The following is a 22603-nucleotide window of genomic DNA, read 5'->3' as shown; positions in this document are numbered from 1 at the left end:
ATGGACCTGTTGGAGCGGGGCCAGAGGAGGCCACAGAGATGCTGGGAGGGCTGGAGCCCCTCTGCTGTGAGGACAGGCTGAGAGAGTTGGGGGGGTTCAGCCTGGAGAAGAAAGGGCTCCGGGGAGACCTTGGAGCCCCTTCCAGTCCCTCAAGGGGCTCCAGGAAAGCTGGGGAGGGACTCTTGATGAGGGAGGGGAGCCATAGGAGGAGGGGGAAGGGTTTGACCCTGAAAGAGGGGAGATTGAGCTGAGATGTGGGGAAGAAGTTCTTTGCTGTGAGGGTGGTGAGAGCCTGGCCCAGGTTGCCCCGAGAAGCTGTGGCTGCCCCATCCCTGGAGGGGTTCAAGGCCAGGTTGGAGGGGGCTTGGAGCAACCTGGTGTGGTGGGAGGTGTCCCTGCCCAGGGCAGGGGGTGGCACTGGGTGGGCTTTAAGGTCCTTTCCAACCCAAACCAGTCTGTGATTCTATGTTTGGTTTTAAAAAATAACTATTTATCACTTAAGACCCCAGCTAACATTAATGTGTGAGGTGTTGTCTGGGGTGATGGCAGTGCCCTGAGCTCCCACCGCTCTCCCACCCCGTTTGCTGTCTGTGTCCCTCCTCCCGTGACGGGCAGCCCCTGCCGAGTGACACCCTTGTCTCCTTGGATTTGCAGAAACTCAAACACACGGAGAGCGACAAACTGCAGGTGCAAATCCAGGCGTACCTGGATAACGTTTTTGATGTGGGAGCTCTACTGGAGGATGCTGAAACCAAGAATGCAGCCCTGGAAAGAGTCGAAGAACTGGAAGAAAACATTTCCCATGTTAGTACCGCCCTTTGTCACCTTTGTCTCTGAACTTATATTTCAAACCTCGTGTTCTGCATGTTTTAGGTAACGGGTGCTCCGGGTGGGGTCCCTTGGTGCCCGGAGCCTCTGCAGAGAGTTCCCTTATGAGCTGGGAAAACTAATTTACTTCAAAATTGCAAATTCCTCAGCGATGCAGTGCTGGTAAATAGAGCAGATAACCATCCCCTGGGTGTCTCAAAACACATTTACTGGGCTCCAGAAGGAAGGGACTGAAAAACAGCGCTGTGCAGACGCTCGGTGTTTGCTCAATTCAGTGTTTGCTCACGGCTTTTCTGTCCCGTACCTTCTTGGTGTCAATTACTTTAGTCCAGAAAACATGGCTTGGCTGTTGTAAAATCAAAGTGGTTTTCCGTACTTAAAAAAAATCATAAGAATTTAGTTAGTTAGAAGAGGCCCAGCTAAAAAGTAAAATTACTGAACAGAAAATTGGTTCTATTTTACCTCAAACTGGAACAATCATCATTCTCTTACCATTCCTACACCATCACTTAGAATAAATCTTACGAAGAGCGACTGAGGGAGCTGGGACTGTTTAGTTTGAAGAAGAGGAGGCTGAGGGGAGACCTCATCACTCTCTACAGCTACTTGAAAGGACACTGTAGAGAGGTTGGGGCTGGTCTCTTCTCACAGGTCATTAGCGATAGAACAAGAGGGAATGGCTTCAAGCTGCAACAGGGTAGGTTTAGACTGGACATTAGGAAAAAATTCTTCACAGAAAGAGTGGTCAGAGACTGGAACAGGCTGCCCAGGGAGGGGGTTGAGTCACCATCCCTGGATGTGTTTAAGAGACGTTTAGATGTGGTGTTGGGGGATATGGTGTAGGGGAGAACTTTGTAGAGAGGGGTTGATGGTTGGACTCGATGATCCCAAGGGTCTTTCCCAACCTGAATGATTCTATGATTTTATGATTCTATGAAGTAGGTTCTTAAAACAACTTGCTGTGCAGTATTTGCCCCTGTGAGGTGCCCTGCAGCTGGAGACAAGTGAATTAGTAGAAATGCACTGTTTCCTTCCCAAATCTACTCCTTTTAGCTGGTTAGAAACTTCCTGGTTTACTCTGGTGGAAAATTTTGAAGGGCTTGCTTCTGATCTCCTGTTCCATAAACTGGACTCATCCCAGGAGTATGGATGTGACTGTCTGTCATGTGCTGACAGAAACACTAATAATAGAATTGCAGAAGTTGTATCTCCAAACCACAGCGACTGGTGCCACCTCACCACCTCTGGAGCCTCCCCTGCCTCGGCACAGTCGGTGGTGATGGAAAAAGCCAGCAAGAACTGCAGGGCTTTCAGATCTCAGGCTTGTGGAGCCGGCAAAAAATAAAAATAAATTGAAAGATCATGCGGGGAAAAAAAATATGAATCGTTTCATTCATTCCTAATCAAATTAGTCTCGTTGTGAGAGGTGGTATTTAGAGGTTCCACCATTTCAGCAGGTATTGGTTTTGTAATGGTGCCACTGTTGTGTTCTGTGGGGTTTTAGGGTTTCAGATCAGGCTTAGTATGAAAATAATTGCATTTTAAGTGCTTTATTGTAGAGTAGGCTGTTACCTGGACAGGTTCATAGCTGCAGTCCGGCCGGGGTACTGCTGGTGATAGCTGAAGGATAGCACTCATCATCAGAGAAACCTTCATCTGGGCACTTAGTGCTCCCCAATCACATGCAGGAACCCTCTCTCTTTCCAAGAAAGACTTCAGGGTTTGGTGGAATATCAATAATTTACTACCTCCCACTGCTCCAACAAGCCTTGCTGACATTTTGGTTGAGAAAACTGCCGTTATCCACTTACATCATCTGTTTCTTTTATGAATGATAGTTATCGGAAAAACTCCAAGATACGGAGAACGAAGCCATGGCGAAGATTGTGGAACTGGAAAAACAACTTATGCAAAGAAACAAAGAACTGGATGTGATTCGGGTAAGTGCGAGGGGGAAGCCCTGGCTGGGGGCCACGCTTCAGGGGAGCCGTCTCCTCTGCGCTTGGTGGATGGGAGGCAATGACTCTTTTAACGGGCAGGTGACTTCTCTCAGCTTCCTGATTTTGAACCTGGGCCAGATTTCAAGTAGAATTAGCAGTGTGTGCACTCAAAGATGGACATAAAACTCTTTGTACGTGCCAACAAATCGGTGAATGAGACGGGTATGGGTCTGCAACATCTCTGTTTGGAGTCTTTCACCTGTGGTTGGCTGCGGAGGGGTGTTGGAGGTGGACGTGGAGTCCTTCAGACCTGGGCTGCACAAGCAGCAGGATGGGAGCCGATGCCCTGTCTCGGTGCTGTCAAGCACGGACGGCTTTTTGTGCCCGATCCAGACTCGTTACCTTGGTGTACAACTTAGTGACAAAAGTTATTAGTATAATATTAATTAACTTCAGCCTAAATGTTGTACCAAAATGTGGTGCTTCTCCCCTCCATATCAGGAGCTCTGCTCCTGCTTCCCTTTACGGGCCAACATCTGCTCATAGGTAGAGCAACCAGCAAGGCATCAGATACTCTCTGTTAAAGTCACAGTCGAGGTAGCCCGCCTCCACTAGATGTTTAAAAAATGGGAGACATCGTGAAAAAGTGATGGTGAGAAATTCTGCCCCCCCACCCCGAGGTTGGTGCCCGCAGGTGAGATTTCTCAGTGCTGCCCACAGCCAGGCTGCTGGTGTGGGAAAAGCACCAAATTCATTCTTCCTCACCAAGAAAGACACATGGTTTGCATCAAAGCTCTTTGTAAGATAGAGCCTGGTGGTGCCGTGACCGTCCCGTGTCAGGCTGTTCCGTTTCTGCTGTTGCTGTTGTGTTTCGTGAGTACAAGTGCAAATCCCTTGTTTCTGTGGCGCTCTCAGGAGATCTACAAAGATGCAAATACCCAGGTTCACACCTTGAGGAAAATGGTGAAAGAGAAGGAGGAAGCCATCCAGCGACAGTCAACGCTGGAGAAGAAGATCCATGAACTGGAGAAGCAGGGGACCATTAAGATCCAGAAGAAAGGTGATGGTGACATCTCTATCCTCCCGGTCGCTCTGGCCTCTGGGATGGTGCCGGCAGGGTCAGAGGCCGGGGCTGGCACATGTGTTGCACCAGTCGCTGGAGCTGCATCTTCAGTACCGTTGCCACCACCTCCGCCACCATTGCCCGCCTTAGCAGCGGCATCTGAGGCAGGTAAGAGGTGTTTTGTCCCAGAGACGTGGGCTGGCCGGGAGCTGGAGGTGGAGTTTGCTGTGCTGGGGACAGTCCCAGGAGCATTCCGCTGATGAAACCACCTTGAGTTGTAAGGAGCCTGCAGGTCACGGCACCTTGGAGCAGCCGAGGATGCTGAGGTCCCCAGCACTGTCACTCATGGGTGGCTCCTGTGTTTGTCTGATCCATTTCTGAGATAGAAAAAGTACTACCTTCTTTCATTAGGGTGATTTCCTCCTGCGTTAATGCACTGAAGTACTTTGGTGAAGACTCCAATGAACACTAGGGCCAGTAGAGTGGTGGAGAGGAGACGTGTAGTGGGGACAAGGTGGATGTTGTGACTTTTTCTCCATGTGCTTATGATATTTCAATCGGCGTTCGTGGAAATACCTCGTTTTTCCTTCATTTTATAGTGCAAAACGGTCCTGTGTCGGTGCCGATGCCGCCTCCGCCGCCGCCTCCACCGCCCCCTCCACCACCTCCACCACCGCCTCCTCTCCCCGGTCCATCCTTGGAGACGCCTCCTGCGGCCCCGCTGCCCCCACCGCCCCCGCCCTCGGCACCCCCCCTGCCCGGGACAGCCTCTCCCACCGTGGTCTTCAACTCAGGGCTTGCAGGTAAAACACCCCCCTCTACTCGGCGCGTGGGCCAGAGCGGGACTTCGTTACTTAATCACCCAAATAACACCCATTTTCTCTTCTTGGGATTATACTCAGGGGGCTTTATAACAGGAAGAAGCATTTATCCCCTGAATGCTTTTGGTTTGGTCTGGAAGAGAATGGTTTTTCTTCAGTGAAACTAAAAGCTATTGCCAAGAATATTTTTCAACCACGATCATTTTTTGGCTTTAAGCGAACGAAATCTGGTTCTGAAAGAAACGCAAAGCTCCGTGGGTTTGATTTCTTCGGAGAAGTTGATGCAGAAGAATCTGTGCAAAAAAAAAAAAATTTTTTTTGGAAGGAAGAAAAATTTACTGGCTGCCTTTAATCATGTTTTTGTGCAGTCTCTGACATATGCCAAGCAAGTAAATGCTAATTGGTATCACACCGCTCCCCCCGAGGAAATCTCAAGAGCATGGTGTGGGTCCAGAAAGAGAGACCAAGGAGCTCTGATTAATAGCTTTTTTTTTCTTAAAAAAAAAAAAAACCCTGATTAAATATTCCAGCCTTCAAAGTTTCCTCTGAAAGCGAAGAGCATCATGGAACTGGAGGGGTCCCAGGGTGTATTACAGAAAAAAAAAAAAAGCAAGCAAGCTCAAAAGGCGCGACAGAGCTGAGATTTTGGGCTGATCCCTCCCCGCTGGGTCGGGGGGCGAGTCGGTGAAATTTTGCTTTTCTGACCATTACTAACACTTTTTTCTCTGTTCTTTCTGCTTCCTGGTCAGACGGGCCCATCAAGCTCTTCTGTAGGTTGCTTTCTGCTAAGTATTTCCTATTTCCCCCCACCCCTTCCTCGCCTTTCCCTCCCTGCGGTGCCCGTGTGTGTGTGTGTGTGTGTGTGTGTGCCCGGGGACTCGGGGGGCGGTGGGCAGGGGGGAGGCTGGACCCCGAGCACGGGGGAGCTTTGGGGGGATGCTGCCAACCGACAGGATCTGGCCCCCGTGCAGCAAAGCACTTCAGCAAGTGATTAAGAGGCGCGGTGTCTCCGGAGCGGCTCCCGGGGCACTCACCTCCCCAGGGCTCTGCGACACAGGAGGAACGGAGATTTTTTTAAGAGATTTTGATCAGGAACTGGCTGAAAAAGCAGTTGTTGCTTCCTTTCCTGTCCTGAAATAACCCAGGAGCAGTTAATAATCTATTCTAATATATTCGCAAGTGGAATTTTTTTTTTTTCATGGGTATTTTAGATGGAAAAAGCTATTTCCTTTTTTTTAATTTTTTTATTTTAGGAATTATTTTGAAGTAACCACATTAATTAAGCAGAGAGTAAAACCGTGTAGTTTAGATGAGCAAAAGCTGCTCACCTGCGTTCATGTCTTTCAGTTGGATAAATATAATTCTCAAAGATACTGAGCTGGGTATTACAGAATCACAGAATGCTGTGGGTTTGGAGGGGACCTCTGGAGATCATCTAGTCCAACCCCTCTATCAGAGCAGGGTCACCCAGAGCAGGTCCCACAGGAATGTGTCCAGGGGGGTTTGAATGTCTCCAGAGAAGGAGACTCCACCACCTCTCTGGGCAGCCTCTTCCAGGGCTCTGCCACCCTCACAGCAAAGAAGTTCCTCCTCAGGTTGAGATGGAACTTCTTATGTTCAAGTTTGTGCCCGTTCCCTCTTGTCCTGTCACTGGGCACCACTGAAAAAAGACCGGCCCCATCCTCCTGACACCCACCCTTGAAGTATTTATAGGTGTTGATCAGATCCCCCCTCAGTCTTCTCTTCTCCAGACTAAAAAGACCCAAGTCCCTCAGCCTTTCCCCATAAGAGAGATGCTCCAGGTGTAGCCCTCTGCTGTCACCTCTCCAGCAGTTCCCTGTCCTTCTTGAACTGGGGAGCCGAGAACTGGACCCAGTGCTCCAGATGGGGCCTCCCCAGGGCAGAGCAAAGGGGGAGGATGACCTCCCTCCACCTGCTGGTCACACTCTTCTTGATGCCCCCCAGCATGCCATTGGCCTTCTTGGCCACAAGGGCACATTGTTGGCTCATGGTCATCCTGTTGTCCACCAGGACTCCTAGGTCTTTTTCCTCAGAGCTGCTCTCCAGCAGGTCACCCCCAGCCTGTCCTGGTGCAGGGGGTTATTCCTCCCCAGGTGCAGCACCCGACACTTGCCTTTGCTGAATTTCATCAGGTTCCTCTACCCCTCTTCCTCCCTTAGGGTTCTTTCTTTCAAGCAATACTCTTGCCAGTCATTTTTTCTCTGTGATGTCCCTGCAAAATGAGCACGAGGGATGTGAAAAGGGACGCGACGCCCAACTGGATTCCTGTTTTAAAAGTGGAATGACAAATCGAGAGAGGAAGGACCAGGGCTTCTGTTTCACATTTGCAGCTTGGAAAGAAACAGTTTATTTTCTAAGTAATTTGGGAGGAAAACATTGCTTGATCTCTTCAACACACATTCTGATTTTGTAGCAACTAACAGCTTCGTGTTTACATCGAGATAGAAAGAAATGAGAACTGAATTACAGACAGTGTTCATGTACCTTCTGGACCTGTTGAATAGGAATAGGAATAGGAATAGGAACAGGAATAGGAATAGGAAAGCGTTGTTTTCCTTCCTCCAACGTTGCTTTTTTGTGCTCTGTTGACAGATGAGAGCAGTCAGTCTTCATTTTCATAGCTTCTCTGTGTAAGTCCCTGACTCGTTCCCTGGTTCTGCTCAGCACAAGGAGATGAAACCCGTTTTTCCGACCACCTTAAAGCTCACGTGTGTTCCACCCGCCCCCTTTTCCTTTTAACAGACAAAGCTGGTGAGAAGCAGCGCTGCCTCATTGCAGCAGGCGGTGGGACGGGGTGTTCCCTCTGCCAAAAAACCTTGGGAAAGGGGCTTTTTTTCGTCTTGTCACCTATTCTGCGTTGTGACACGGATGACAGATGAGCTGTGCGTGGCTCGGCGTCAGCTCGGTGGGCTCTCCCACCAGCAGGACAGGGTTAAATCCAACCACTCTCTCCATTTAAGAGTGTTTAAAAATAGCCTGGGCTTTTAAATCAATCCAGACAACAGGCGGTAATAAAGTAATAACACATTTCCCTTAGTGAAGTGTTCACAAACCCTGGCGTGGGGTGCTGCTCCGCAGAGGCTGGGTCTGAAGCAGCTGAAGGCCTGGGTGAGACCATCTCGGTCCTCTTTGCCTGGCAGGGCTGTAAGATCTTCCCAGGTTTTCCAGTGTGATAATTGAGCTCCGGCCAGTTCTTCCTCCAGAGCTGAAACGCCGACTCGACAGTTTGGGCACGCGGGGTGTTTTTCAGGGGTTAGGGAATTTACCGTTTTCCTCTCCTCTGCCATCTCTAGCTGTGAAAATCAAGAAGCCGATCAAGACCAAGTTCCGCATGCCGGTCTTCAACTGGGTCGCCCTCAAACCCAACCAGATCAATGGGACGGTCTTCAACGAAATAGATGACGAGAGGATCCTGGAGGTACGAGTGCTGCTTGGCTGCCTTCTGCCTCCCACTTCTGTCCGTAACACAAGGGAATGTCGGTCTTTGCAGGGATAAATTGCGGCAATTATTTTGGCAAACAGCTCATCCAGCGGCCCCTGGCACCCAGTAGGTCAACACGAGCACGTTGGTTGAGAATTAGAGATAGTAGCTGGTAGTATGGATTATAAAGGCTGCATAACTGTTGTGTGCATTTCTTTCATAGAATCACAGACTGGTTTGGGTTGGGAAGGGACCTTAAAGATCATCCAGTGCCACTCCTTGCCCTGGGCAGGGACACCTCCCACCAGACCAGGTTGCTCCAAGCCCCCTCCAACCTGGCCTTGAACCCCTCCAGGGATGGGGCAGCCACAGCTTCTCGGGGCAACCTGGGCCAGGCTCTCACCACCCTCACAGCAAAGAACTTCTTCCCCACATCTCATCTCAATCTCCCCTCTTTCAGGGTCAAACCCTTCCCCCTCCTCCTAGGGCTCCCCTCCCTCGTCAAGAGTCCCTCCCCAGCTTTCCTGGAGCCCCCTAAGGGACTGGAAGGGGCTCCAAGGTCTCCCCGGAGCCTTCTCTTCTCCAGGCTGAACCCCCCCAACTCTCTCAGCCTGTCCTCCCAGCAGAGGGGCTCCAGCCCTCCCAGCATCTCCGTGGCCTCCTCTGGCCCCGCTCCAACAGGTCCATGTCCTTCTGCTGTTGGTGGCCCCAGAGCTGGAGGCAGCACTGGGGGGGTCTCCCCAGAGCGGAGCAGAGGGGCAGAATCCCCCCCCCTCCCTGGTGGCCACGCTGCTGGGGATGCAGCCCAGGGTGCGGGGGGTTTCTGGGCTGCCAGCGCGTGTTGCCAGCTCCTGTTGAGCTTCTCACCCACCAACACCCCCAAGTCCTTCTCCTCAGGGCTGCTCTCCAGCCATTCTCTGCCTTGGGGTTGCCCTGACCCAGGCGCAGGACCCTGCACTTGGCCCTGTTGAACTTCACGATGTTCACACGGACCCACCTCTCCAGCCTGTCCAGGTCCCTCTGGATGGCATCCCTTTCCTCCAGTGTTTAAAACAAATCAGCCAGGATGAGGGAGATGCATTGTTTCCCAGGCCTGAGTGCTAATATGGGTGTTCTCCTGAACTTTTGAACATGTATGGGGCTGTTCGGGGGTGGGGGCCAGATTTCCCAATCACTAAGTCAGGAGCATCCTGAGTTTGTTCCATCCTGCAGCCCCTGATCCGGGTTCTCTGCTGTGGTCACCACGTTGCAGGGTTTGTCCTGCAGCTCTGGCCCGGGCAGCGTGGGTTTTAGCGTTTGCTGCAGGGGTGATAAATAATTTTCTTTCCTTTTTAGGATTTAAACGTGGATGAATTTGAAGAAATATTCAAAACAAAAGCCCAAGGTCCAGCCATTGATCTCACTTCAAGCAAGCAGAAGATAACTCAGAAGGGGTCAAACAAAGTCACGTTACTGGATGCCAACAGAGCCAAAAATCTTGCCATTACTTTAAGGAAAGCTGGAAAGACAGCAGATGAAATATGCAAAGCTATTCACGTGTAAGTAAAACACTTGTCAGCAAAGAAATCATGTTTGAGATTTACTGTGATTTTGGTAAGTGGAATGGTCTTGAATTGGCAGTTGAGGGAAATGTTTTTCCATCTGGAAAAAATCCAGGAGTAAGGATGGAACCGTTCTGAATTCCCAGAAATTAGATTCCCTTGAACTAAAATAAAAAAAAAACAACTTGCAGTTTTACGTCGCTGTATCGCTATTTAGGCTTTACAGGTTAACACTTCTTGTATGATAGCAGCTAATTTGGGTATATCCACAGCGTGCCGTTGCCTACTGCAGCAAAGCACGGCTTCAGTCCAAGCACGCTGGGAGGGTTTTGCATAGAATTAGGTTTGTGTGGTGGCCCCAGGCGGTGCCAAACCCCCCAGTGTGATGCCGGTGTCCCCGAGGTACGTGGCAGAGGAGGGTGGCGAGGAGGGTGACCCAAACCTGCTGCAGGCTGAGGTGGGTTCAGCAGGTGGGGTTTACGTGTCTCCGGAGCAGTTAAATAAAACTGCTATTTGCTCCTCCACACGTATCTTCTTTTCATCGGAAGATGTGGCCATGGAGGGGTTGGGGGAATGACCATGTCTTTGCAAACAGAATTGAGGTGCTCAGCAGCACCTTTCACATCAGCACAGTGACCTTCTTCACATCTTCATGTGTCCCCTTTATAGTTCAGGAGGCATCTTTAGGCATCTTTAGGCATCTTTAGGCATCATGTGTCCCCTTTATAGTTCAGGAGGCATCTTTAGGCATCATAGGCATCTTTATAGTTCATGATTGTGTTACTGACTCAGGCTCACGTGTAGCTGAGCAGCGTAGGAATCCCAGAATCCCAGCCTGGCAGGGATTGGCAGGGGCCTCTGGAGATCATCTACTCCAATCCCCTGCCAGAGCAGGGTCACCCAGAGCAGTTGGACTGGAACATGTCCAGGGGGGTTTGAATGTCTCCAGAGAAGGAGACTCCACCACCTCTCTGGGCAGCTTCTTCCAGGGCTCTGCCACCCTCACAGGAAAGAAGTTCCTCCTCATGTTGAGATGGAATTTCCCGTGTTCCAGTTTGTGCCCGTTGCCCTTTGTCCTGTCCCCAGGCACCGCTGAGAAGAGTCTGGCCCCATCCTCTTGCCACCTGCCCTTTAGCTCTTGCTCAGCATCGATGAGATCCCCTCTCAGTCTGCTCTTCTCCAGCTGAACAGCCCCAGGGCTCTCAGCCTTTCCTCAGCAGAGAGATGCTCCAGTCCTTCATCATGTTCTACTGGACTCTCTCCAGCAGTTCCCTGTCCTTCTTGAACTGGGGAGCCCAGAACTGGCCCCAGTGCTCCAGATGTGGCCTCCCCAGGGCAGAGCAGAGGGGAAGGGTGGCCTCCCTCCACCTGCTGGTCACGCATACCCTCGGCAGCTTTCTCACTTCTGTTACTTTTCCATCATTTTGTGTAGAACGTTATCTTAATGCCACTTCTTCTGGTGTGTTGTCGCGCAGGTTTGACCTGAAGACGTTGCCGGTGGATTTTGTTGAATGCCTCATGCGGTTCCTGCCCACGGAGAACGAGGTGAAAGTGCTGCGGCAATACGAGCGGGAGAGGAAACCCATCGAGAACCTCTCCGACGAAGACCGGTTCATGATGCAGTTCAGTAAGATCGAGAGGCTGATGCAGAAGATGACCATCATGGCCTTTATAGGCAACTTTGCAGAAAGCATCCAGATGCTGACCCCGGTGAGTGAGGGACAACCATGGGGACACCGGGGCCATGCTTTGGCTGTGCGGGGATCGGGGCTCTACAGCGTGGGGCGGGCAGTGAAGGTTATAGAGATTTTAATTTTTCTAAGACAGAGGGATGGTTTGAGTGTCATAGGGTGGCTGTGAGTTTTACAGGGACAGAATGAGAAACACACAAGGGAAAAAGTGATTTTCTAGCTATATATTCGTAGATCAGCGACTCCAGTATCCCAGGTGCTGTCTGTGTAGCCTGGGCTGCTCCATGCCGTCCTGTTCCATTACCCTGTAGAAGTTTAAAACCGGTTTAAATGGAAATCTAGTTGTTTGTATCGTCAGGGGAAGCTATTATCAGCTCTGGTCCGTGGGCTCTTTGAAGTGTGTCCCATTCTACCTGATGCGTCTTTTGCACTCGTAAGGATTGAAATGTAAATATACGCTTTTACCCAACCACATCTGAGTGGGGTAAATGTGCGGTGTGGGTGAATTAGCTGGAATCCTGACGTGTCGGGGCAGGAGAACATTCATGCTCGGGCCCATGGTATGGATGAAAAACAAGAGGCTTTTTCCAGAATGTGAGTTTTTAGATTTTAATTTTGGGTCGGACATGCGTTAACCAGAGCTCTCCCTGTGTTTACCTGCAGCAACTTCATGCAATAATAGCGGCGTCCGTCTCAATAAAGTCATCCCAAAAGCTGAAGAAAATACTGGAGGTAGGTCTGATTTTTAGATCCATTCAATAGCTCAGCCACTCACCCTTCTGTGTATTAAAACCACACCTGGGTGCTGACAGACCAGCTCTCCTTCCAGAGGGTTCTGAAGAGCCCTGCGTTTGTCCTAGAAATTCACGCTCTGCTTTATTTCATCCCGGCAGATCATCTTGGCTCTGGGAAACTACATGAACAGCAGCAAACGAGGAGCTGTGTATGGATTTAAGCTACAGAGTTTAGACCTGGTAAGTGAAGCAGTGGTGCCTCGTGGGGACCGGGTGGGAACACGTTCCACCCACGTGAAGCTGCTCCCTGCCAGGCAGTATGAGTTTGCTTGGTTTTTCCTTGTTTTGGGGGGGTGTTTAGGAGAAGGCACGTGTCTCTGCCGCCCACAGCTTGAAAACCACCCTCTAAACGCTTAAATGAGCTTTTACGGCCATCCCTATCAGATGGAGAAACACCCGGGAAAGGCGAGCACCGGTTGAGGGGCTTTGCTTGGAGCCTCCACCTAACAATCTCTTTGCCTTCTCCCCCCAGCTCCTGGAAACGAAGTCAACGGACCGAAAGCAGACCCTGCTGCACTATATTTCAAACGTGGTCAAGGAGAAGTATCAGCACGTTTCCCTCTTCTACAATGAACTTCATTACGTGGAGAAGGCTGCTGCAGGTACCGTCACCCTCCTGCGCCGTGCTGGCACGACTTAGCAGCACCCCACACGTGGGTTCTGCGGGCTCTTCTCCGTGGGGAATCACTCAAGCTGTGGGTTTGGGTGCTTGTGGAGCAGTAGGGATGCAGCGGTTTTGGTTTTATTTCCTAGTGTCTCTTGAGAACGTCCTCTTGGACGTGAAGGAGCTGCAGAGGGGCCTGGACCTGACAAAGCGCGAGTACACCATGCACGACCACAACACCATGCTGAAGGAGTTCATTCAGAACAACGAAGGGAAGCTAAAGAAACTGCAGGACGATGCCAAAATAGCCCAGGTATTTCCTTATGCCGGGGGTTTGGTGAGGGGGTAGATGTAGACCTGCTGGTCTGAGCCAAGGGTTGTGCGTGCAGAGGGAATCTAGACCCTTTACACTGAATACTGCGGTAATGGATGGTGAATTTATCTTGAAATGCGTGCAACGCGGTAAAACTGTGCTTTTTGTAGGATGCCTTTGATGATGCTGTGAAGTACTTTGGGGAGAATCCCAAGACGACACCCCCCTCGGTCTTTTTCCCAGTGTTTGTCCGGTTTGTGAAGGCCTACAAGGTAAACAGGAGCATCCTCCTCTCCTCTCCTCTCCTCTCCTCTCCTCTCCTCTCCTCTCCTCTCCTCTCCTCTCCTCTCCTCTCCTCTCCTCTCCTCTCCTCTCCTCTCCTCTCCTCTCCTCTCCTCTCCTCTCCTCTCCTCTCCTCTCCTCTCCTCTCCTCTCCTCTCCCTTCCTCTCCCTTCCTCTCCTCTCCCCTCCCCTCCCCTCCCCTCCCCTCCCCTCCCCTCCCATCCCATCCCATCCCATCCCATCCCATCCCATCCCATCCCATCCCATCCCATCCCCTCCTCTCCCCAGTTTGGTCCCAGTGTGGCTCAGGGCTCCCAGCAGAAGGGCCTGTGGCTCCCTCTAGCTTTGATGCCGCATGGGCCATCCCCGGCAGCAGCAGCCCGGGGCAGCACAAATAGCTGTTTTGGGATAATTTTCAGGGCTGAAGGACAACGCTGAGACGCTGGGGGAACCCTCAGAAATTGAATGTCTGGGCGGCTGCAGTTTACACCTTTAACCCTGACTTTTGGGACTGGGAGGGGATGCTTTGTGCGGCCGAGGAAGGTCTCTCCCAGCCCATTTTTGTTCAGACTGTGTTCAGAGGCAGGAAAATTGCTCCATCTAATTTTGCTTCCTTGGAAAGCCCCGTGGTAGCACCTGATAGCGTTACTCATCTGTAGTATTTATTTTCCCTCTAGCAACGGGAAGCTCTAACCTGTGCTTTTTTTTTTTTTGGGGGTGACAAACAGCAAGCAGAAGAGGAGAACGAGTTGAGAAAAAAACAGGAACAGGCCTTAATGGAAAAACTTATGGAGCAGGAAGCGTTGATGGAGCAACAGGACCAAAAGGTACGAAACCAGATCAGTCTCACAGGCAGGAGCCGTCGTGTTCAGGTGGTTTCCCTGAGCTTTCGGGAGGGTAACTCTTTACGTTTGCCAGAGAAAGCTTCCCATGGCTCCGAAACAGCCACTTTGTCGGCTGGTGCCACTTCCCCCAGCTGTTGTGGGGGTCTTTAATCCCAGCCAAGCTTTTTCCCCCAGAAGAAAAGCCCCTTCTCCTTGTTCCCCTAATACTTCTGAGAGGTAAGAGCTTGGAGCTCCAGTCCCAAGCCACAGGAGAAGACTTGGAAGTAGATTAAACACGTAAGAAAGAAAAGCATCCTGGCAGGCGGGTTAACCTGCGGCTCTGCCCGTCCCCCTCCGTGGGACGTGTCTTCTCCTGGTCTGGAAAACTGGGCAGAAAACTGGCAGTTACTGGTTGCTCACAGGAAGAGAGGAGCGGGGGAGCTGGAGGTCAGTCCTTCCAAGTCCTCTCTTCTTCTCTTCCAGTCTCCTTCACATAAAACAAAGAGGCAGCAGCAGGAGCTGATCGCGGAGCTGCGCCGGCGGCAGGTGAAGGACAACAGGCACGTGTACGAAGGGAAGGACGGTGCTATTGAAGACATTATAACAGGTAAACACCTTTTGTTCCGTAATCCGAGGCCCTCTCACAAAGGATAAAAAAACGCCTGTCTGCCCTAAAAAAGTATTGTAAAAGTGCTTCGTGAACTTCTTAAAAGTGTGTTACTGGAGCACAGCTTGGGGGATTGTTGATACGATGCGGATCAGGGATAGAAACTTCTGCTAACGGTGTGTAACAAACCCCAATAACCCGCCTTCGGGCCAAAACGCTCTGTTTCTTAGTTCTTCTCTTTCAGCATGTGGGGACGTTCTCGGTCTGGGACCTTTAGAGCAGGCAGTTCGGGGCCCGACCTCAGCGGATGCTCCGGTGGGGGTGTGCATGCCCTGCAAATCTTTCCCAGAGAAACGGGGCGGTTTTTTTTTTTCCCCCCTAAATTGAATGAATGACGGATGTTTAACATTATTAAGAGCCTTACGTTTTCATTAAAAGGTACTAACAGTGATCGCACCGCCTCCTTGCGCAGTTAGGGCCGATCATTTAGTCAAAGCCGAATGATTTATGACCCCAAACTGCTTCTGGTTTTAGTGCCGCTGGGTTTGGGGGGCGAAGGCTGCGCGGATGGCAGCCTGGGGCCGGAGGGAGAGGGGCAGAACCCGCTCTCCCGGCCAGGGACAGGCAGGGCTTTTTTCGATGCCGATATTTGCTGATAAAAAAGAGCTGCCTTCTAAACTGCGTTTTGCTCAGGAGTCAAATCATTTTCAACCTGTACAGCTGCTCTGCTTGCAGTAATTCCATTTCACTGCACGTTCTTCACCCGTGCTGTGAAAGGAACCCAATTTTAGCGCTTCAGTAGCTTTACAGTACTTTGTTCCTGTCACACAGAAGCTCAAAGTAAGGTCTTTGGGCAGAATTTCCTTGGCTCCTGCTCCTGAATGGTTTCCACGTGGGTTTTTCCTGCAGGAGAGGAGGAGGGCTGTTTTACCACTCACCAAGGAAAGCCAGGGAATTTTTGCCCGAGCAGATGCCAGGGCTGAAATGCTTGAAGTTTTCACAACTCTTTTTTAAACTTGATTAATAGCTTCCTAAGAGAGTATTCTTTATTTAAAGGGCAGAGTGGCTCTAGTATCTAATCTGTTCCTGATACTACAACTCCTTCAGACTCCTGGAAGCTTGTTCAATTGGTAAAGTGGGTCTCCTGCTCTGTGGGAGAAACAGATTGTGGGGCAGAAGACCATCCACGTGGAAAAGGCAGTCCAGGGGAGGGAGTGCCAGGCTCAAATTTAACACTTGCCATGCTCTCGTGCCGGGTAATTCCCATTATGGGGGTGTCTCTGGGGGCCTCAAGCCAGGTCATGGTAAAGGTGAGGTGCAGAAAGTCAGGTAGGACCGAGGTCGCTTGAAATACGGCCCAGGAGATCTCTGTCAATGGTGTGGAAATGGTAAAAAATGGTGGGTTTAAATTGGATGGTGCCTCGCCAGGCGCCGAGGAAAGCCGTGCTGATGGGGAGCAGAGCGCTCTCTGACAGCACACCCTTTCCCGGAGCGCTTTTGGCAGCAGCCTCTTAAAAACCACCGAAAACCAATCAAAAAAAAAAGTAGTATCAGAAAGACTTTTTGAGGCAGTGGGCTTAGGCAGGTGGTGGGAAGGCGCGAAGCCGTCCCAGGGCGTCCGTACCCGAGCACTAACACGGTACTAATGCCATAGATGCGCTTCTCACGGCTCTGTTTGTCTGTTTGGCTGTTGTTATTCCCATGCAGCGCTGAAGACTGTGCCCTTTACCGCTCGAACCGCCAAGCGGGGCTCTCGGTTCTTCTGCGAACCCGTCCTCACTGAGGAATTCCATTACTAAACTATTCCTCTTTCACACCTGATGCTCTTAGAAAAAAGAAAGGTTGCCGTAGATCTCTCTTTGGGGTTTTTTTTGTGACACTTCTCCGTTTGTACGGATCTCAGCCAGGACCATGTGAATGTTGAGTGTCCAGTAATGTCCAGCGTCCACCTGGAGTTGTATTTGTGTCACCTCTGTTGCATGTTCTTGCGTCTGGGTAACTTCAGATCCCATCCCATCCGCTCCGCGCCTGATGCTTTTGCCCATCCTCGCGTTTCCAAGGCGTCTCTGCCCACGGATGCCATAGAACAGCCGGTGGTGGGGGTCACCGGAGATTGGGTGCGGGTTTCCTGCAGCTCCCCGAGGCTGAGGAGATCAAAGGCAGTCAAAAAAAGAAGCGACGGAGGGTTCACTTGGCTTTTCTATGGCATCTCTTCTGGCCTCCAGCTCTCTCCCTGGGGGCCAGCCCACCTATGGGAAACGCATGCCATCCCGCAGCCGGGTGCCAGAGGAGAATTAGGGGCTGCGTGGACTAAGGGGGACTCTCTGGGGTCTGCTCTCTGCCTGGGGAGGGTTGTCTCTAATCACCTACGTCCTCTGCGAGGAGTGCTCTCTCTTAGACTCTTGTAACCAGCACCTGCACGTCTGCATGTGAGATACGGGGTACGATGAACCCTAAAAACCTTTCCTCCTCCGCTCACCTCCATATCTAACGTTAGTTTCAGTTCCATGCCAACGTTACCTGAATTAAATCGGGGCTTTTTACCGAGCGGCGAGTGGTGGGTGGGTGGTGAGGGGGGAGAGGGAAGGGGCAGAGCTGGGGGAACCCTCAGCCCGGGGCCGGGAGGGCAGGAGCTGTCGGGGTGAAGAGCTTGACATGGAACTGAGCCCTCGACCCGGCGTGGCGTGAAGCCCGAGAAGGGGGTGTTTAACCAGCATGTCTGTTAACACTGTTGTCTTGAATTAAGGACCCAGCGGCTTAAGAAGACAACAGTGTTTGACCTCCGTGATGTGTATTTTTTTACGAATGCTTCTAATAAAATGGCAAACCGTAATCAGCTCAAGGGTTATTTGCTCTTTCGAGTTAATTGCTGTTATTAGCTTCCTGGAGCCAATCTTCAAAGCAGCTTGGAACCTGGTTTAGCGAGAGGCGAGGGTGGCCCTGTCCTGTCCTCTCCTCTCCCTCTCTAACCTCCTCTCCTGGCCTTGGCCTTGCCCCCTCTCGTGCCTGGGATTTGTGAACGCTGACTTGACTTGCTTTTTCATTTTCCATCCCATTATTTTTTTTTTTTTTTTTTTTACTTAACCATCATTTTGTGTTTTGTTTTTGTTTTTGTTTTTGTTTTGTTTTGTTTTTCTGTTTAGCCCTAAAGAAGAATAATATCACTAAATTTCCCAATGTTCACTCGAGGGTAAGGATTTCTTCTAGCACACCGGTGGTGGAGGATACACAGAGCTGGCAAGCATCACTTTTTACTTAGCTTCCTCCTCTCTCTGTATGCCAGAGGGGCTGTCGGTAGATGTGGCTGAGCGTAATACTGGTGAGAGCCCCGAGGCCAGTGGGGACCGAGACCTTTTATTTCCACCCTCTGTGGTGTCGGGGGATCCACAGGCCACGGGCTGGTGACCGGCTTTGTCCTCTCCCCATTTTGGCCCTTTCTCCTCCAAAAGTTTAGCCCGAGATAGATAGCGGTTTTCTCCCCACGTTGTTCCGGCCCCGTAGTTCCCTGTATGTTCTGCCGCCCCCGTCTCGGTCCGTCTACGGCCACCGAAGGGGACATTAGAGATGGACAACCAGCAGCTGGAGCAAAGGCACCTTCTTCTGGGGTGCACCAGGACCTGAGAAGTTTGGGAGTGGTTTTTAAACCACGACATTAAATCAGCCAGGAAATTTGAGGGAGGGTTTGCCCAGTCCCACGCAAATTGGTTTTCCAGGAGAGAAATAACTTTAACTTGTAATCAGTCTTCAGGTGTCCCAGGTGTGCTCGTTATAGCGTAGCCGCACACGTAACAGCACATGTCACAGCACGTGTAACCCATGTAACAGCACATGTCACGCGGGCTTCCATCGACACGGCCATCTCCAGCTTTCTCCATTGCATGCTCCATATTGCCTCCTCTTCCCCCCGAGCTCCAGCAGAGCAGGTCGGGACGGGCTTTGCTGCCGATGAGGAGGATGAGGATGGAGGGGGTTGGTGGCTCTGCTGCCTTTGTCTAACAAAGCATCTCACCAGGTGAGATGGTGGCAGTGGGGCAGGACCAGCTGCTTTTTCCCAGGGCCCCCTCTTTTCAATCAATCATGGAATCATAGAATCGATGGGTAATTGGGGGGCACAGACCCACCCGTGTGTCACTGCCACTGGCACCGTCGTGCCCTGGGGTCACACGTCTCCAATGAGCTTCATCCCTCTCCCCAACCCTTCTTGAGAGGCTGCGGGATGGACCAATGCAGATGCCAAGCAGACTGGTTTCAGCTGCTGGTGCCTTCTTCATGGAAGAACTTCTTTGCTGTGAGGGTGGTGAGAGCCTGGCCCAGGTTGCCCCGAGAAGCTGTGTCTGCCCCATCCCTGGAGGGGTTCAAGGCCAGGTTGGAGGGGGCTTGGAGCAACCTGGTCTGGTGGGAGGTGTCCCTGCCCAGGGCAGGGGGTGGAATGAGATGGTCTTTGGGGGGGGTCCCTTCCAACCCAAACCATTCTATGATTCTATGATTAAACACTGGCAGCCCGTGGGTGGGGAGACGCTCACACTAACTGGAGGGCAGAACCCCATTTTCACCAGCATTTCGGCGCGTTTCACCAGTATTACCTGCTGCTTTGGGGGGGGGTGGGGGTGGTGGGGGTGGCGGGGGGGGGCGCATAGTCAAAAGGGCACGTCAGCATTTGCTCCCTCTTGCTGTCGTTGGGTTGAAGTCCCTTCTCCTCTCCCTACACAAGCTGCTTTGATTGGCTTCCAGCAGGACTTTCCCTTGTCTCGCCTGCGTGTGCGTGTCTGTGTGTGTGTGTGTGCGCACGGGGAGAGGTGGGGGGGGGAGGGGGGGGAAACGAGCCGTGCCCCCTTGACGAACGCCCCCCCCCCCCCCCCCCCCCCCCTTTCCTCTCCGCAGATCTTAGAAACCAGCCCTACCGACGGGCCGACGCGCTGAGGAGAAGCGTCCGGCGGCGCTTCGATGACCAGAACTTGCGCTCCGCCAACGGTGCCGAGATCACCATGTGAGCCGGAGACCCCGCGGGCACCCAGGAAAAGAAGTTGGGGGGGGGGGGGGGGGGGGAAGGTTTGGGAGGGGGGTGGGGGGGGGGTGCTTGAATTGTCCGGGTGACCTCTTCTCGTGTTCTGCCACTCGCCTACAGCCTTGGGAACAGCCACGTTGACCTTCTGAAGGGCTCCGAGACCTAGAAAAACACGGCATAGGAACGTCAGCGCGGGGCTCTCCACCCAACCCTAGCTACCAAGTGCCTAACACTGAAGTACCTGCTCAAATTAATCAAAGCAATAGGACTCGATTTGACTGGGTATCTGTCTTTCTACACCAATACATTCTTCAGTGGGGTTTTTTTTTTAACCAAAATGTAAAATACATGTTGTGGGTTGGTTTGGGGTTTGTTTTTTTTTTGGGGGGTGGGCGGGAGGGTGTTTAGTTTGGTTTTGCCGATAGAAAAGTTTAGGGACAGGTCTCCTGCAGACCTGACCTGCATCCCCACTGGTTGTAAACTGGTGATGCTGGGACGTGCTCGGCTTTTGAATGCATTCCTCTGCTGGGAGCCGAGGGTTGACCTCAGCTGCAGCTGCACTTACTGGCTTTGGTGGTTTTGTTTTAAAAAAAAAAAAAAAAAAAAAAAAAAAAAAGGAAGACATTTAAGGGCTTTCTCTCTATATATAATATGGAAATGATTCCAAGAAGAGACCCCGTACCTTTCCCACCACCCCCAGACTCCCCACCGCCATAGGTAGGACCACAGACGTCAGCCATCACACGTGGTGGATCAACCTTGAGGTTGTGCCCTTGGCCACGCGGGGCCGAGACGGGGGTGTCCTGGGGCACAACAGGAGCCGGTGGCCAAGGCACGCGACCTTCTTCAGCCCGAGGCAGCTTTTGGAATAACAAGCGTATTTATTAATTAGCACTAAGGTATTAACATCTCAATAATCAGTATTAGGACTCTGAGGAGCGCCGCGGTCCAGTTGCTCGCGCAGAGAAGCATCCCGGGCCCTGCTCCGCGGGATCAGCCCCCGGTTCCTTGGACAATCCGGGCTCCCCGTGAGGAGCCTTTGGCCGGGGAAAAGGAAACCCGGCCTGAAAAAATTAAAAAAAAAATCAAAAAAAAAAAAATCCCGAGAGGTTGTAAAAGTTGGACAAAGCTTCAAAAAAGGGACGTGAGACTCACTTGAGGCAAATTACACACACAAACACCCCCGCCCCCCCCCGCTAGCGGGCACCAGTCATCCCAGCGCAGCCACGCTGGTGCCGGGCAGGGTCCACCATCTCCTCAGCGGGGACCAACTGGACCGAAGAGAAATTCCTACTTTCCCAGATAGATTTTTTTTTTGCTTCCAGCTTCCCTTCCCTGGGCTCGTGGCATCAACATGTTAATTGTAAAATTTATTGTATAGTATTTAACCACTGAATTTCTTTTTTTTTTTTTTCTTTTACGTTTGTGCTTCTGTGAACCACTGGTGAAGGTCCCTTTTTGGTTTTTTGTTTTTGTTTGTTTTTTTTTTTTCCCTTGGATAATGTGTAGTTATATGATAATCTGTTTTTAAATGTACAGATATTTTGCTACAAAATTGGTGCAGTTTTTTATGGTTTTTACACTTCTCTTTTATTCCCACTGTAGCCTCTGGGTAATATTGTAAATATTGTTTAAAAAAGAAAAAAAAATAATGCATCAGCCTGTGCTATACAATCTGAATGTTATTTTAACTTATAGTTTTTGTTTTTATATTTAACTAAATGGACAGTTTGGGGCTCCGAGTTACCACATTGACCTCTGCTTACCTATTTACGGGAAGGTTCTTCTGCAAACCGCCACCTCCTTGTGTTTGCCAGCGCCGTGTCCTGGACACGCGAAAGAGAACATGCCAAAGCGCCTCTTCCCGCGCCGCCGGTGCCGGGAGGGAACCTCTTCCTCCTGCGTTAAGGAAAGGTGACAATTAATTCACTAAGCCGTTGGGCGAATGGTTAAGAAGCGCCGTAGCGCTCGCGGTCTTAAGCTCGAAGGTATTTTTTTATTTTTTTTTTTTTGAAATTGAAGACAAAAAAGATTCTCGCACAACTAGACCCCGACGCTGGCATGTTCTCTTTAATATTTTTCTAGTACTAGACCTGCTTCTTAGCAATATTAGAAGTGTTTTATAAAAGCAGTTCATGTTACTTTCCTGGTCTGTTCCTGCCATAAGATCAAATAAACTATTTACACTACTACGCAGGAGCCCGCGGAGGGGGTTTTTTTTGGTGTCTTTTTATGCTTTTTCCCACAACCGGTGGAGTTCTGCAGGTGAACACCTGGAGCTTCCAGCGGAGCGATAGCCTGGGGGGGGGTGGCTTGGTTTTGGGGGGGGATTTTTTTTGTGTGTTTTTTTTAAAAACCACTCACTGTTTGCTTTTGTGCATCCGATCACTCAGTGGCTGTAAATGCACCCCCCCCCCCCCCCCGGAGGGGGTCTTTTATTTTCCCCTCAAAGTGGAATTCTCTGGGGCTGTTGGGGTTGGGGAAGGGATGGGAGGGACCCCATCCTGGCAGCGAGTTCCCGGAGTTCCATCAATATTGACACCGAGTAATTCCCCAGGTCGTTTCCAGCAGCGCTTCGCTCCTCGGCAAGGCATGGGCAAGGGCCCTGGGGACAGGTCTGGAGGGTGGCACAGGGACCTCAGCCCCTGGGGCTGCGGCAGATGCCAACCCCCTCCGGTAGCAGTTTGCCATAAATACACACAAAAAAAAAAAAAAAATTTCCAGCAGTACAAATATTTAAGAAGTCCTAAAGAGACCAACTTCATAATTTAGCCAAAATTCAGCTTTAATTTTTGGAAGGGTTTAACAAAAAAAAAAAAAAAAAAACCACAATGTGGGGGAGTGGGTG

At 51.0% G+C, this 22603-nt stretch overlaps 1 protein-coding gene across 1 annotated transcript in view; it reads left to right on the top strand.

Annotated features, from left to right (window-relative positions):
* FMNL2 (formin like 2) overlaps window positions 1-20341 on the top strand; it is a 145643-nt gene extending 125302 nt beyond the window's left edge. The window contains exons 12-26 of the mRNA XM_074144725.1: window positions 655-804; window positions 2667-2768; window positions 3684-3999; window positions 4431-4634; window positions 7967-8091; window positions 9430-9632; window positions 11111-11345; window positions 11990-12058; window positions 12220-12300; window positions 12593-12722; window positions 12874-13037; window positions 13208-13309; window positions 14048-14146; window positions 14627-14750; window positions 19632-20341. Coding sequence (XP_074000826.1) covers window positions 655-804; window positions 2667-2768; window positions 3684-3999; window positions 4431-4634; window positions 7967-8091; window positions 9430-9632; window positions 11111-11345; window positions 11990-12058; window positions 12220-12300; window positions 12593-12722; window positions 12874-13037; window positions 13208-13309; window positions 14048-14146; window positions 14627-14750; window positions 19632-19741 — 2214 coding nt within the window. The 3' untranslated portion in view covers window positions 19742-20341. The remainder of the gene's footprint in view (window positions 1-654; window positions 805-2666; window positions 2769-3683; window positions 4000-4430; window positions 4635-7966; window positions 8092-9429; window positions 9633-11110; window positions 11346-11989; window positions 12059-12219; window positions 12301-12592; window positions 12723-12873; window positions 13038-13207; window positions 13310-14047; window positions 14147-14626; window positions 14751-19631) is intronic.
* Window positions 20342-22603: the final 2262 nt, after the last annotated feature.

Source organism: Numenius arquata, chromosome 3 (genome assembly GCF_964106895.1).
Source record: "Numenius arquata chromosome 3, bNumArq3.hap1.1, whole genome shotgun sequence".
Classification (NCBI taxonomy): Eukaryota; Metazoa; Chordata; class Aves; order Charadriiformes; family Scolopacidae; genus Numenius; species Numenius arquata.
The sequence above is the reverse complement of the archived record's forward strand: the minus strand, read 5'-3'. Positions and strand labels throughout refer to the sequence as shown.